General features: G+C 42.6%; 1 protein-coding gene across 2 annotated transcripts in view; it reads right to left on the reverse strand.

The window, feature by feature from the left end:
* VPS25 (vacuolar protein sorting 25 homolog) overlaps positions 1–14,793 on the reverse strand; it is a 258,007-nt gene that overhangs the window by 275 nt on the left and 242,939 nt on the right. For both annotated transcript variants that reach the window (XM_044054692.1, XM_044054693.1), the window contains exon 6: positions 1–2,764. This exon is cut by the window's left edge and continues 275 nt beyond it. In XM_044054692.1, the coding sequence (XP_043910627.1) occupies positions 2,652–2,764 (113 nt within the window). In that variant the 3' untranslated portion in view covers positions 1–2,651. The remainder of the gene's footprint in view (positions 2,765–14,793) is intronic.

Here is a 14,793-nt window from a genome sequence, read left to right on the forward strand (position 1 = left end):
CAACTTACATTAAGATATTTAAATCACTCCCATTTACATGAACTGACAAGCTGCCCTTGACATCTCACTGAGCTTGAGTAATAACAAAAGTAGCTATAAGATTAAGAGATTTTACATTGTTAAATGACAATGTGACTAATACATTCAGTGTGTTGAAGAAAATTGTTCACATTGCTTTATTAATTACTGTATTTTGACATTTGTAATAATATTTTGATCCAGTAAACATCTACCCTCATATTCTACTTGTTTATAGAGATTAAAGAAAGACAGGGCATGAATACTGTGTAATTCCAGTTTTCAAAGCAAATTTCATGGTGAAAGCTAGGTATACAGGCAACATGAAACAGTATACTGTAATAAATAACAGATACTGCTACCAATTTCAATGTCAAAACTAACCTAATGAGTAAAACATGAAATCTAGACTCTGTCACACAATATGGCATGCTTGCTTATTTTATTTTCTAAGATAACGCTACTAAAATTTTTTTTAACCCTCAGTTTCTCCCATTTTACACAATCACAATTTGAGCTAAAACTCCTTCTGCAAATATAATCCCTGATCATCAATAATTATGAACTGTTTTGTCATTCAAATGTGTGACATGTAGCAAACAGAAAAAAATGTATTGCACATGATCATACCTGAGAAAAGTAATTCAGAAGTCAGTAAAATAAAACACTTGTAACAGTTTGCCAGTTACAGATCATCCTGTATGTAGCCTTAACTTTTGAAATGCTGAATGCTGCTCATTTCCCATCGTTTGGGGGAATGCCAAGAAAAAACGTAGTATGCACACCAAATTCAGCTTAGCTGGGTTCTACACATTAACTAATGCAAGCCATCATGAAGCATTAAATAACAGAACTTAGTACAGTCCTTGCCACTAATTATATGGGATTTAGCACACTGTGATGAGTAAGATGTTTTTCCTTCTTCTTCTTCTTTCGGCTTTTTCCCGGTTAGGGGTCACCACAGCGGATCACCTGTCTGCTCATGATAAGCAGTGAAGTTTTACGGTGTCGAGTTGCCAGCCCGGCACTCAACCTTCCCCAGAAGGCACACACTCACGCCTAGGGCTAATTCTGAATTTTTTAAATGCCAGTGCCAAGATTTTAATGAGATATACTTTCCACATACATGCTTTATTTGGGAAACGTGTAGATGTGCAACACAAAATAAAATGGAACTTTCCATACTTTAATGAAACTATGACACACAATGACACAGGAAAAAATTAATCAAAACTGCAGAAATGGTCTCAGTCCTGTAAATTACAAGTGTGATGCAAACATAATCGTGCAAACTGAAGCAGCTGTGAGGTACAAATCATACCTCATTTTCAATCCCTGTGCTCCTGTGAACCTATTCTCAAAAGACTTGTGTTAAATTTTCATCCTCTTTAAGCCTTTTCATGTCCTATGAACTTGTGATGTGCATACTATTAATTAAAATTTAACTTGCAGCTCTGCAGCTTGAGGGAAAATAGGAGGGCAAAAGTTAAAGGTCTATTTACTAACTCTAGACTCACTGTGTGCCTGCAGTAAACTGCCTCCACCACATCTTTCTTGAGATTATGTTTATGTCAGCCACACCTGGCACTTAGCTTTGTGTGATGAGAATAATATACATTAATATGATGGGAATGCAGTAGTCATATGATTAGTCTTTTGTGGAATGAAGAACACCAAAAATACCCCTTTCTTCCAAACTAGCCAGGCCTTGGAAGGCATACAATACTCACTGCTCATGCCTTATACAAGTCAATTAAGGCTTTTGCACTGACAAGAAACAGGTTTGTTTCTAAGATCCTTTTTCTACCCCTCATGTAACAACCTGCAGTGGGCATACACTATTCTACTCCATCACCTAGCAACATCATCACACTTGTAAAGCAGAAGGTGCAAGACTGGATTAATTAAGATTCTAATCCAGTCAGTATATGCCCCAGTAAGTAGGACATACTGCCTACTGCTCAGCTGCAAGAATGTCACTGTGACACTATCCAACCACAGTCTAAAACAGGAACTAGTCTTACAGCTGCAAACCATTTCCATATCAGAAAAAAGCAAGCCAGTTATGTAAGCACAGTTTTTAAACTAGAATAGAAAAACAAAATGGGGGGGGGACTTTTTTTAAATACATTTAAAGTAAACTGCAATCAAATGTAACAGAAAACATTCTCCTTATTCGTGCTACTAATCTATATATAAAAACAGGTTGAGAGGATGCTCCATTTAAGCTAAAACAAAAGAGGCGCATCAGATAGCCCGGCTAATAATAGTCACAAAAATAAACCCACTACATCTTGATATCCAATGTAAGACGGAGCATTAAGTTATTTAGCAGTATTTTATTTTCTCAGCATTCATCAGTTTCACTCAGCAATCACTAAAAGGAATGGGGTGAGTGGTTGACTCTAGAAGAGTCATTTATGCACCCCTACAGAACCAGATTCTTGTCTCAGAAGTACAGTCAGCTATGTCATTGGGGAATACCATTAATGACAACACTGCAACCTTGACATGCACCTCCAAAATGAACAAATGCAAAACTGCTCTTCATCACAGCCTTGAGCACAGGGCTTTCACTGTAAAGTGTGTGAAAGATAAGTCTCAGAGTCTCTTGAAACACCAAGGGAGGTCCATTAGAAGAATTTAACACCTTTGCTGTCATTCAGTGTGAAGATTTCAGCCTTATGTTCCATCTGCAAGGCCTGCAGTGCTCGAAGCAACATTGCCTCCTCCAACCCATGAAATTCTGCAAACAAATGCAAAGGGAAACCAATTCAGAAAAGCATATATTTTGTTTTTTCCATAAAGTTCTACAATGCAAAAACTTACCCTATAAAGGTAGTCTGTGAAGAGACCTCCAGAAGCCGAATAGAACTAAAAAGCCATAGCAACCAGTTTGAGCATAAGAAACTTTCCAGGCTCCTGTTTTATTCATAAATGCAACAAACTCTAGTACTGAGTATCAAAGTTTGTGTCTCTCAGATGCATGCCAACAGAAAAAATAAATAAATAAATTAAGAGGGAAAAGAGATCGAAAAAATCAAGTGATCTTTACAAAGATGGCACAATAGCCTGTTAAGCACAGGCTATTCTAATGGGCACATTTCCGATGCATTCTATAGAAATGTATTCTCAAATTCTGGGGATAGGCTGTGCATGAGGCTATCGAATATGGAACAAAATGACTAACTATATAAAAGTTCAAGTCTAGGAAGCACAATGCCTTACAGAATAGTTTCACTTTCTAATCAAAAATTGTTTTACTGCAGTATTCAGCGGCAGTGAGGAAAGTTCTTCAAACAGCAAGAGCAGCAGCACAGATCCTTTGTATAAAAACAGCATAAAAAGGAGGCTGTAGAAGATAATGGTACTACTGCAGCTAGTACATGCCTTTCAACCTCTTAGCTCAAGAAATCTGGACAATGCCTAAAATAATGGGGGGGGGGGGCAAAGGCACAAAAATAGGGACAGATTTCAAATACTGCTCTTACAAATTTAGAAAGTTGCTAAAATAAAAGGTTTGTGTTAGCATGCATTTTTCTGAAGGATATGAAGTCTGAAACTCAAACTGTCATTATTTAGTGACTTTAAATAATTTGCCTGAAAAAACTAATTTTTTGAGGAACAGACCAAAAATACTATGAAAATGTGGACAGTTGAGAGGTATGAGCTAGTGCCATAGATCAGAAAATATAAAAAGCAGTCAGCCACTATGCTGGGCACATACCACTTGGAGAGCAGAAGGCCCCCCCTTTTTGTGGGGGGGGGGATACAGGAATGAAATGAGCAAAAGTTATTAATTTACTTTAATAATAGACATGCACTGGCAGTAACAATTCCGTCACCTGTAGGATAGAGACTAGCAGAGTTCTTAGTCATCCCACAAAATTTCCCCAGGCTACTGTAACCCTTCCTCATTACAAGTAATACCAGATGCCAAAAGCTCCCTTCACCAAACCTTGGAAGCCTACTTTTCAATGATCAAAACCATCAAAACTAAACCACAAACTGGCCCCAAGAGGACAATGAACAGTGTAACCCTAGCCAGCGGGTAAGAAGGCAGGTTCTGTGATGGGGTTGAAACTGCCAATGTAGAACTATTGTTATGATAAACAAGCACATTTTGCATCTACTATTGAGAACTTCAGCTCCATCACTTGTAGGATAGAGTCATAAGCTAGATACCTCAGGTGGCTCATGACAGAATTCCTCAAAGGACTGTAGTTCCAAAGGCTGCCCTGTTGCAGACGTGCAAATGTCATCAACCAAGGCATTTTTCAGAATTGCTTGCAAGCTGGCTACGCTTTTAAAAGTACCTGTGTTCGTAGCGTGAAGTAATGGTTTGCAATGCTTTTGGTAGCAGAAAATGATACTTGGAGAAAGCCAGGCAGAAAGAGTAACTTCTGGTTGCCATTTGGCCTAACTTTCTGGATGAAAATGAGATACACAGTTGGAGATCTTTCCTTACTGGTTTAGTTTTTTCTAAAAAAAAAAAAAAAAACCTAGCATCCTATGGACGTCCATACAACGCAACATATACTTACTACAGATACAGCAACTTGGGAAAAATCTGAAAAATATATAGACTAGTTTGTCTTACACTCCCATAGCAATATTTAGTGTGATGGAAGGACTGGTTCATAAGGTAACCCTGCCTTTACCAGCAGTGAGATAGTGTGAATGTATACACATGGCTTGCAACTCTGAAACTCTTCTTGTTGAACAGCCTCCTAGAATAGGGTTTTCCAGGAAAAGAATTTTAAGTAAGCTGAAGAAGCTGGCACAAATGGGGATGTCATCTTTACGAGACCAAGGCAGACATTTCATGGGAGGACAGGAGAAACTACAGGGGACAGTGGGATGCATCAGAAAGGTTTCCTCCTAAGGAATATTTTGCAGACCTTGAGAGAGGCCAGAAATTAGTTTGCACCCTGATGGAAATAAGAAATGGCTGCTATATGAACCATGACAGAAAAAAAAAAAACTACTCAGCCCTGTATCCAAAACTGGGAAAAGTACTCTAAAAAATGAGGACAGAAGTAGTAAAAAGGTCAATATTTCTGGCTATGGCTCAAACCAAGAAACTTGACCATTTGTAATGAAAAGTCTTCTTTGCATCTGGTCTCTAGGGAAAAGTAAAGATCTCAAACACTCAAGGATGACCCCAGTACTCTTGACCATTAATGAAACTAGAAGAAATCATGCAGTTAACCTCAAACAGTAAAGGTCTGGGTGGGGCTGGCCATTCAGGCTGGACAGAGAAGTCTCACAGAAGGTCTAAGAAATAACTGCATACCCAAAAGACAATGACAAAGCAGGAGAAACTAGATCTATCAGGGTAAAAAAGGCTGTCAGTATGCCTTTGGGTTTTCTCAGTCTGAACTTCTGTAGAAATGTTAGGAAAAGTAAAATGGGGAAAAGCATAAAAAAATCTGGAGGGACACAACTATGTCAGAACATCTCTGAGTGAATCCCCTGGAGCTAGAAATAAGGGAAAAGTAATTGCTGCTTCTGTAGGTACACAGAGATGCGAATAAGTTAAAGCAAAGAGTCCCTCAATGATGAAAAATGGTTCAAACTGTCACTGGATTGAGAGACTACTGGTGTGGCATCAGAAGACATCAAATGAGCCTATACACAAAATAAATGGTATGACCCGAGACATAGGTAGCAATGGGACAGGATCGGAGGCAAGATCCCAATCCAAAACTCTCATAGTCTTGTTATAAAAAGGGACAGGAGTGGGTTTCCCTTTGGCTGTTTGGTATAGCAGGTCTCCCTGTAGTGTTTACCTGTGCATAAGCTAGCTCAATGCCTTCAAAGTGAAGGTGAAGTCAAAAACACAAAGTCTGTCCAAATTCCTTGTCTGGGGGAAGTGGAGGGGGGTAAATGAAATTAGACTGAGGCTGTGGAGGCTTCTTGATGGCAGCATCCAAAACCACCGCAGAGTCCGCCAGATTCTGTGATCAGCTGGGACACTCCTTGAGGGGGCCAAGAATCTTGTTAGAATGTTTAGGAATGACAGTCACCACTTCTGGGTCCTGCCACACAATGTCAGCTACGAATTTAAACAATTCAATAGGTAGAGCTACCCAAGGGGAAGAAATAGTAGAGAAGAAGGTCTCCCGTTAGAATACACTCATTCTGGGGGGGTGCCTTTGAGTAGGTTTAGTATAAATCCCGATGAGCTGTAGAATTTCTCCAAATTCAGGGCCATCAGATTGGGGGGGTACTCTATAAATTTGTCATCAGGTTCCGGAGGGAGACTCATTAGGGGAGCTGATGCACTACTACTTACACCTACATTTATGTTTATTTTCTGGATTGGGAATTCCAGGGAGGAAGAATGTGTATTAATGTACTGGACATGTGACCAGCATCTAGGGAAGGTCCACCAGTCTTCTCTGCATTGGACTGGATGGGAGTCAAGTCAGATGAAGCATGTGATTGTCTCAAGTGAGCTATAGCCTTAATCGCTTCAGGAATGTGCTCATGCAAGGATGTCTGCATTTGAGGCAGTGGGACCTGCAACTATCCAGGCAATGAAAATAGAGTTACTGCGGCTGAAAAGATAAGAACAGTCTATGTTAGATCCAACAAAGATAATGAAAAATCTGGCTCTAGACAGAAAACAGTGTGACCGCCATATGTGACAATAAGCACCAAAAAGCTAGGTTTAGGGTCAACACCAACAAAGTGACCCTGACAAGGAAATCAACCCTCAGAGGGTCAAGGTCAAAGCCCTTCATGCAGATGGCTCAGTTAAGAAAACAAAAAGCTACTGATGTCCACTGATGTTGAAACCAGCGTCAACTGATCAACCAATGGTTTCAGAGGAATTTAAGCTTAAATTAAGCCCAGAGAGGAAGCAACCATCTCTGAATCAGATGAGTACATCAAAGAATGTGTCCTGGAACTCCCTAATGTTACAGGGGAGAACACTTAGGCTGTTTTTGCAGAGGCGGCAGTTTTGGTCCTGCCATATTTTTCTGTGGTCCAGATGGACTAACAATCACCTACAGTGTCCACTGGACATAGAAGAAGAAGGTCTGGGATTTCAGAGATTTAGTTCTTAAGCTAGAAAACCAACAATATCAGGATGAAAGGAAGCAGGAGTAACTCCCTAAAAGCAACAATAGACTGCACTAAGCACTTTCACTGTTGGGCCAGCAAAGTTTTCTTTTATGAAACTTGGCTGACGTAGGAAAGAGCATGACAACTTGTAATGCTGCCGTACATCCTCTGGTGGACAGGATGGTCTCTTCCTGTTTTAAGTTGGACTCCGTCTAGAGGAGCCAGATGCATGAGATCACAATGGCTGTTCCCTGTGGTGACAGCCTGTTTAATTCCTCAGAAACTGTCTACCATTTCGTGGGCTTGTTCAAAGAGCACTTTCCCTTTAAAAAGGGTATCCAAATGCTTCCAAGCCCATTCTTCCAGTAAGACAGCTTCAGCCATGCTATCTTGCACAATCACAGACCTGACTCTGAAGTCACAGGCACAGCATTAGCATAACCACAACTGCAGTAGGGCACATGGAAGCCCACCTTGGAAACCACAGTGACTAAAGCAGATCTTCCTTGAGGCTAGATGTAGGGAGGCCTGCAAGTTTTTATCCCCAAAAACTGATACATTATGGAGGAAAGGTGAGAATAATCATTGAAGGCTCTAAGCCCTAACACAGCAGGGAAATATATGCTCTTGTCACACCTGTCCAGACCTTTGGACTCTCCAGGGAGAAAGGTAGCAAAATGCTCTGGTCTCTAAGTCCTATGCCTGACTGAAGAAATCAGCTCTAGGATGTCTAGTAAGGGACATGCTCCAATCAGCCAGGGGCTTGAAAAAGGCATCCACCTTAAGACAAGGAACCAGAGTCAAAGTTGTTCCAATCTATCAAAACAGAATCCCTAATCACCTGCTCCATATGTGGGATGACCAAAGGTCTTCTACATTCTTTTCGATATGCATATTTAGGTATTAGGAATGAATAGAGACGCTTTATGTCAGTCCATAAAGGATCTATGAACCTCAATATCCCAGAAGGAGGGATCCATCTGGATGGGAGCTGAAGGGCTGGGGAGGATACCCAGTCATTCTCAATCTGAGACAGAAGCTTTGTTTTTCAGACTTATTAGCCTGAGAAAAACAGAGTTCCAACCCCTTCAAACTTCACATGTAAAAGTCATGCATGATTTTATGCAATGGTGAGCATATGACAGCCAAAGGCAGAGAGAAAGAGAGAGAGAGAGAGAGAGAGAGGCACAGACAGAAGGGGAACAAAGACAGAGAGAGCGAGAGAGGAGGAGAGACTTGTATAGGACCCAGCAATGGCAAAGTGCTACGTTCCTCAAGGGTGAAGTCGCACAACAGTGACACAAACTCCAACCAAATGAGTGATGTCTAGGTCGTAAGCCACAAATCCTGATGCATGCAGCAGCCTTACCAACTTTAACAAACAAACCTTACAGGCTTGAGGGGGTGACTTATGGAAGAAAGGCACTTATCCCACATATCCTCAACCCATAATGGGATGACTCAAGGGATTGCTCACCAGGATTAGGCTAGTTGCCATCAAGCTCTGGCCAATCTATGGGTCTTACAACCCCCCAAGGAGGGAGTTGGGGTGCTCCTCCTCCAGGTACCTCATCATCCACTGAAGTCAATGAGTGCCAAGACCTTCAGCCCTCACCTGTCGCTCCACAATGCCATTAGTGCAATGGATTTACCTCAGGGAGGGTTAAGTTTTCACTAATCTGACAAGAGAAGCTTTCAATGCCTCCATACTTCTGGTGGTAAAGTATGCTCATAGCTTTTCCTTTCAATAACTAAGTGACAGGGATGAACCACCAGCAATTATGGTAGTACTTCCACTACTAATCCTCTGTAAAGCTACTGCCAGTGTGGGGCTTGGTTAGGAACCTGACAGTTCCATTAAGTTTTGCTGGGGCTATGCATAGACAAACAACCTGGGCACTTTTCACCAACACACGTCAGGATCAAGATCTTTAGAGACAAGAACCTGCAGGTTCAGAGGTGATACATTTTTATGTACTCAGTGATAAAACATCAAAGCATGGACATGCACTATGAGATCTGAGAAAAATTCCAAATTGTGACTGGTTCAAAGGATAAACCATTTCCAACCCCCCCCCCCTTCAACAAGGAGAGTCCTTGTGGTAAACAAGTCTTGATTTAATAACTACGCTCAACTCACATGCACATGGTTTTGCTCCAGGTCAAAATACTCTGAAGCAGATTTTTACGGAAAGGAAAAGAAGCATCATTAACTGAACAAGGGAATCAGCAGTTGCTTTCAGACAGCCTCACAGTTCTTATTAAAGGGTAACAGCATGTCCTAAGAAGCATGATTCAGCTAAAGGTAGATACAGCAAAGACAGTAGGACATCTAGAAACCAGCAAATATGTTCAACTTATTGCAGGGTCCTTATGATGTGTGACTCAGTCAGAACAGGGTAAAGGGACAGAGTACAAAAAAATAAACCAAGAAATGGGGTTAAGGTGGTAGGGAGCAGTGTGCATGGGCTTTGGGGTAGGGCAGCATTTTTTGAAGTGATGCCACTAGCAACTGCCAGGAGTATAAGAAAAGAGAAGATGAGGCAAGTCAAGTTCTTCCTCAGATATGTGGTCTGCAGCAGGGGGACTTGGACAGTAAAGGATTGCTGGGAACAATGAAAATTTGTTTAGGCAAGTATAGGCTTCATCTCCATACTCAAAGAACAGAAAATGGAGGTGGACACTATGATGACTACATTCAAACCACAAAGAAAAATGGGGTAGGTAAAACAGGAGAGATGTTGACATATGAAGGAAGAAACGGTTAAAGCAACACCAAGAAGACAAAATAGAACGGCAAAGGAGAAGATAATATGGAAAGAAGATGACAAAGAAAGATAGCATGCTAATGAAGAAAATGATAACCGTCTAAAAAAGAAAGCAGCTGGGGATAAGGAACATATCTTGAGAACACAAAAGAAGCAAAGGAGGCTAATGAAAGAAGGTAAAAGTATAAAAGGAACCAAGCCTGGCTCCAGGGTGCAAGGGGATAAAAGCAACACTGACCCAAGATGACCCCCATCCCCAATCCTGGTTACCAGCTCTGGTAATGGAAGAACCAAGACAGAATAATGGAAATTAGCAAGTGATGCCAGCTCACTGATCCTACAGTTTCCATCAGCCAATCACAACCAAGTAAGCACAACCTTATAAGGCACTGAAATAAGTCAGAATAAGGAAACTGGTTTGAAATTACTGTCACTGACACAAGCCCTCACTAGTGGGCATGTGTGGAACACTGTAAATGCATGAGGATTACTTAGTAGGCCTCATATATGAGACCACGGGTGGAGTTAGGCCTCAACAAAAACTTCCTCACGACAATGAAAGATGCCAATGAGTGCACAAACCACCCTGATACTGCCTATATGACAGCCCTTCCCCTTCTTGCCCTTGTGCTGGGATTCCCCACTAGTCCCCCACAATCCTTTACTGTCCAAGTCCCCCTGCTGCAGACCACATATCTGAGGAAGAACTTGACTTGCCTCATCTTCTCTTTTCTTATACTCCTGGCAGTTGCTAGTGGCATCACTTCAAAACAGAACAGAGTTCTAAGGTCAAATAATCAAAATCTACTAGAAGTGCACAAACCTACTCATCCCCCAGGCAAAAACCTTCTTTCCTTCAGCCTCGCTCATCTCTGGAACTCCCTACCTCCACTCATCCGCACCACCTCGAACCACTCTACCTTCAAAAAGTCTCTTTTCTTACATCTAGCATCACAGTGGGAATGCTTTTGCTCCCACCCTACATAACTAACATTACCTAATATCGTTCAGTACAATATCTTACTTTTATTTAGTTTACTTTGTTTGTTCTCTAATCTGTATTAATGTTTACATTTGTTCTACTAACTAGTATGTCTCTTCTCAAAGTATTTACTGTTATTACTGATATTCCATAATTGATAAGTTTTACTCTTAGTCTGCCTTCATACTATTAATAACTACCTGTACCTACATTGTCACTGTCAAATGTTGAATGTATATTTTGTTTTTGGAGCTTTTCTCCCCAGGACTCCATTGAAAACGGGTTCTTTATGGCCCAGTGGACTATCCTGGTAAACCAACTGCAATAAATAAAACAATAAACAGTCGAGAAATGAATGGGCTCAAGACAAGCAGGAGTAGGTGGCTGATGTTAAGCAGGCATGGAGGGAAAAAACACACAAAAAAGTGAAAAGGAACAAAAAGGGGACAAGAACAGAGTTTGAAGATGGCTGCCCACTGAGTAACAGCTTAATTTCAGCCCTTCCAGTATGAAAACACAGAGACAGTGAATTTGTGTTTTGGGGTAAATTTCAGTTACTGGCTACTAAGTGCACTGCCTGGATGCTAGCAAAGAAGAAATTTAGAAAACCTAAAAAAAAATCAACTACAAACAGTAAGGAGAAATCACTGGCTAGGAAGAATTCTGCAAATGTTCAGCAAAAAGATTTTTAAGCTCCAGCTTGGGTGCAAAACATGAATTCCAGTAATCTAACAGAAAACAATAAGTCAAATCTGCTCAGAGCTGATTTAAATAAATCAAACACTGAAAGAGTATATCAACTCAAACAACAAAAGGCTGGAAAAAAATTGAAGAAGCTTAAAATAGATATTCAGATGATCTAATAAAACTGCAAGAATCAGTGGTCAAAGTGAGGAAAAGGCTGGCTGAGTATGAGACTGCCCAAGAATTAGAAGTTATGTACTCACCATAACGTTCCATCTGAGTAGGTGTATTCATTTGTCTGCAACCTGTGGGTTATGGATCCGATATCGGATCCGAACCGGCATAGTTTTCCAGCTATGGATCCAAGCTCTCAGCTCCTCCCCTCACCCATAATGCCCTGCTCTACCCTCATGACCTCAGATCGAGTTTGCCAAAGCAACAATACCCTCAAAAGGGTAACAAGTAATATGCAGGAAACTGAAAGGCCAGGGGGATAGGAGGGCGGGATGGTTGCAGACAATGAATACACCTACTCAGATGGAACGTTATGGTGAGTACATAACTTCTAAATCTGAAGTAGGATATTCATTTGTCTGCAACCTGTGGGACAGAGTCCCCAGCTACCTGAATCTTGGGCGGCCATCATGGAAGGATATTCCGGAGCACCTGAGCCAAAGGATGCTCTACCCCTAGATGCAAGATCCAACTTATAGTGAGAAATAAATGTATGAGATGAAGCCCACGTGGCTGCTGCACAAATATCATCTAGAGGAATCCTAGCCTTGAAGGCTGCCGAGGTAGATACTGACCGGGTTGAATGGGCATGAACACCCTCCGTGCGGGCCTTCCTGACGCTTGATAAGCCAATAAAATGCACTGTGAAATCCAGCGGACAGAGAAACTTTAGAAATTGGCTTGCCCAAATTGAATTTTGCAAAGGAAATAAACAGCTGGTCGGATTGCCTATGACCAGCTGTCCTGTTGAGATAAAATCTTAGTTGCCTGTGAACATCTAGTGAGTGTAGCCTATATTCACCTTTGTTTTCATACTTAGGGAAGAAAACAGGGAGGTTAATGGATTGATTGATGTTTGCTTCAGAAGCGATTTTAGGAAGGAAGGACGGGTTGGTCCTGAGGAGACACGGTCCGGATAAAACCAAGTAAGGAGGTTTAGCTGATAAAGCTTGAAGTTCAGAAACTCTCTTGGCTGATGTAATGGCTACCAAAAGGCTGTCTTGTAAGACAAGAATTTGAGATCCACTGTAGCCAAGGGCTCGAAGGGGAGCGGTCAAGGCCTGTAGGACCAAAGAAAGGTCCCAAGGAGGAACTGCTTGCTTTATAGGGGGCCTGAGAAGGAAAGTACCCTTAAGAAAAGTTTTGCACAATTTGGCTGACAAAAGAGGATTAGACTCTTGACCAATGTGATAGTGAGAAATAGCCGCCAGTTGAACTTTGACTGTGGAACTGCTGGCACCATCATTAAAGAGAGAGGTTAGAAAATCAAGCACTACAGGGAGAGGAACTGTGAAGGGATCTAGGCCTTGCCGCTCCGCCCACACAGAGAAACGTTTCCATTTGCTTCGGTAAACCTTTCTAGTGGATGGTTTATGAGCCGCCACTAAAATAGCCTTTACCGGAGAAGAAATACCGGGAGTCCTTATCAAGAGTGGAACTGGAGCAGCCAAGCGGTCAGCTTCAGGTTGTCCAGGTTCGGAGGAGGAATGCAGGAAGGATGGGATATCAGATCCGGAATGGGATCTAGAATCCAAGGAGGATTCACCGAGTGAGACCTTAGGAAGGGGAACCAGATCTGTCGAGGCCAGAATGGAGCAATGAGAATCATTCTGCAACCCACCCGAGAGGCTTTCTGAAGAACTTGCAGCATCAGAGGCAAGGGTGGATAGGCATACAGAAGACCGGGTGGCCAAGCATGCACCAGAGCGTCTCTTGGGGTACCTCCGGGAGGAGGTATTAGAGCGAAAAAACTGTCGCACTTGGTGTTTGAGGGAGAAGCAAAAGATCGCATGAAGGGTTCCCCACCGTGCGAATATGCGTTCCGCTACTTGACAATTGAGAGACCACTCGTAAGGGGTCAGAATGGTGCGACTGAGCTTGTCCGCTAGGATGTTGGACCGACCGGAATGCGTTGCTATGAGAAAGCGATTGGTGGAGGTTGCCCATTCCCAAACTCTCATGGCCTCTCGACAAAGAGGGTAAGACCTTGTTCCCTTGCTTGTTGATGTACCAGACAACAGACATATTGTCCGATTGAATCGCAATTGTTCCCAAGGGAAGAAAGTCCTGAAGTGCTAGCAACGCTAAGAGCACTGCTCTCATCTCTAGAACATTGATATGCAGTAAGGTCTCTGAATCGCTCCACGTGCCTTGGACTGTCCGGCCCGTTAGTGCTCCCCCACCCGAGGCGGGAGGCGTCCGTGGTCACCGTGGCGAGAGGGGAGAAGCACAAAATGGGCGACCCTGTGGAGATCCGGGAGTGGAGCCACCACAAGAGGGACCGCTTGCAAGCCTTGCTGATCGCTATGGGATGATGCATGGGAGAGCAAGGTATGACCACTGTACTAAGAGCGCCCACTGTAGAATGCATATTGAGCCTGGCAAGAGGAAGAAGTGCTATCGAAGCCATGGACCCTAGAGCCCTCAGGACCAACTCCGCTGGAACAGAACATGAATGGAGAATGGCCCGCACCTGGAGCTGCAGATTTAGAACTCTGTCCGCAGTGAGGAAGGCTCGTAAACTCCTTGTGTCTAGTCTGGCCCCTATGAAATCTAAGAGCTGAGTGGGTGCCAGGTTGGACTTGTTTGTATTTATTGTGATGCCCAGAAATGGAGCAAGATGGAGAAAGGAGTCTCGCACGAGAGAAGTAGATGCCTTGTTGGGGCGGTAAGGAGCCAGTCGTCCAGGTAGGAAAGACCTGCACCCCTGAAGCCTCAGGTGGGCCGCTACCACTGCTAGTACTTTGGTAAACACCCTGGGGCTGTGGTGAGACCAAAGGGAAGGACCCGGAACTGGTAGTGACTGGCTCCCAGCCGAAGCGGAGAAACCTCCTGGAGCGCCTGTCCATTAGGATGTGGTAGTACGCCCTTGAGATCTATCGAGCACATCCAGTGGCCTTCTCCCAGAAGGGGAGAATAGATTGTAGAGTGACCATTCGAATTTTTCTTTGGGGACTGCCAGGTTCAAGAGAGAGAGGTCTAGGATTGGTCTTAGTTCCCCCGTCTTTTGGCACTAAAAGAACCTGGAGTAGA

Source organism: Protopterus annectens, chromosome 13.part0 (assembly GCF_019279795.1).
Source record: "Protopterus annectens isolate FY-2018-M chromosome 13.part0, PAN1.0, whole genome shotgun sequence".
In the NCBI taxonomy this organism is placed as follows: domain Eukaryota; kingdom Metazoa; phylum Chordata; order Ceratodontiformes; family Protopteridae; genus Protopterus; species Protopterus annectens.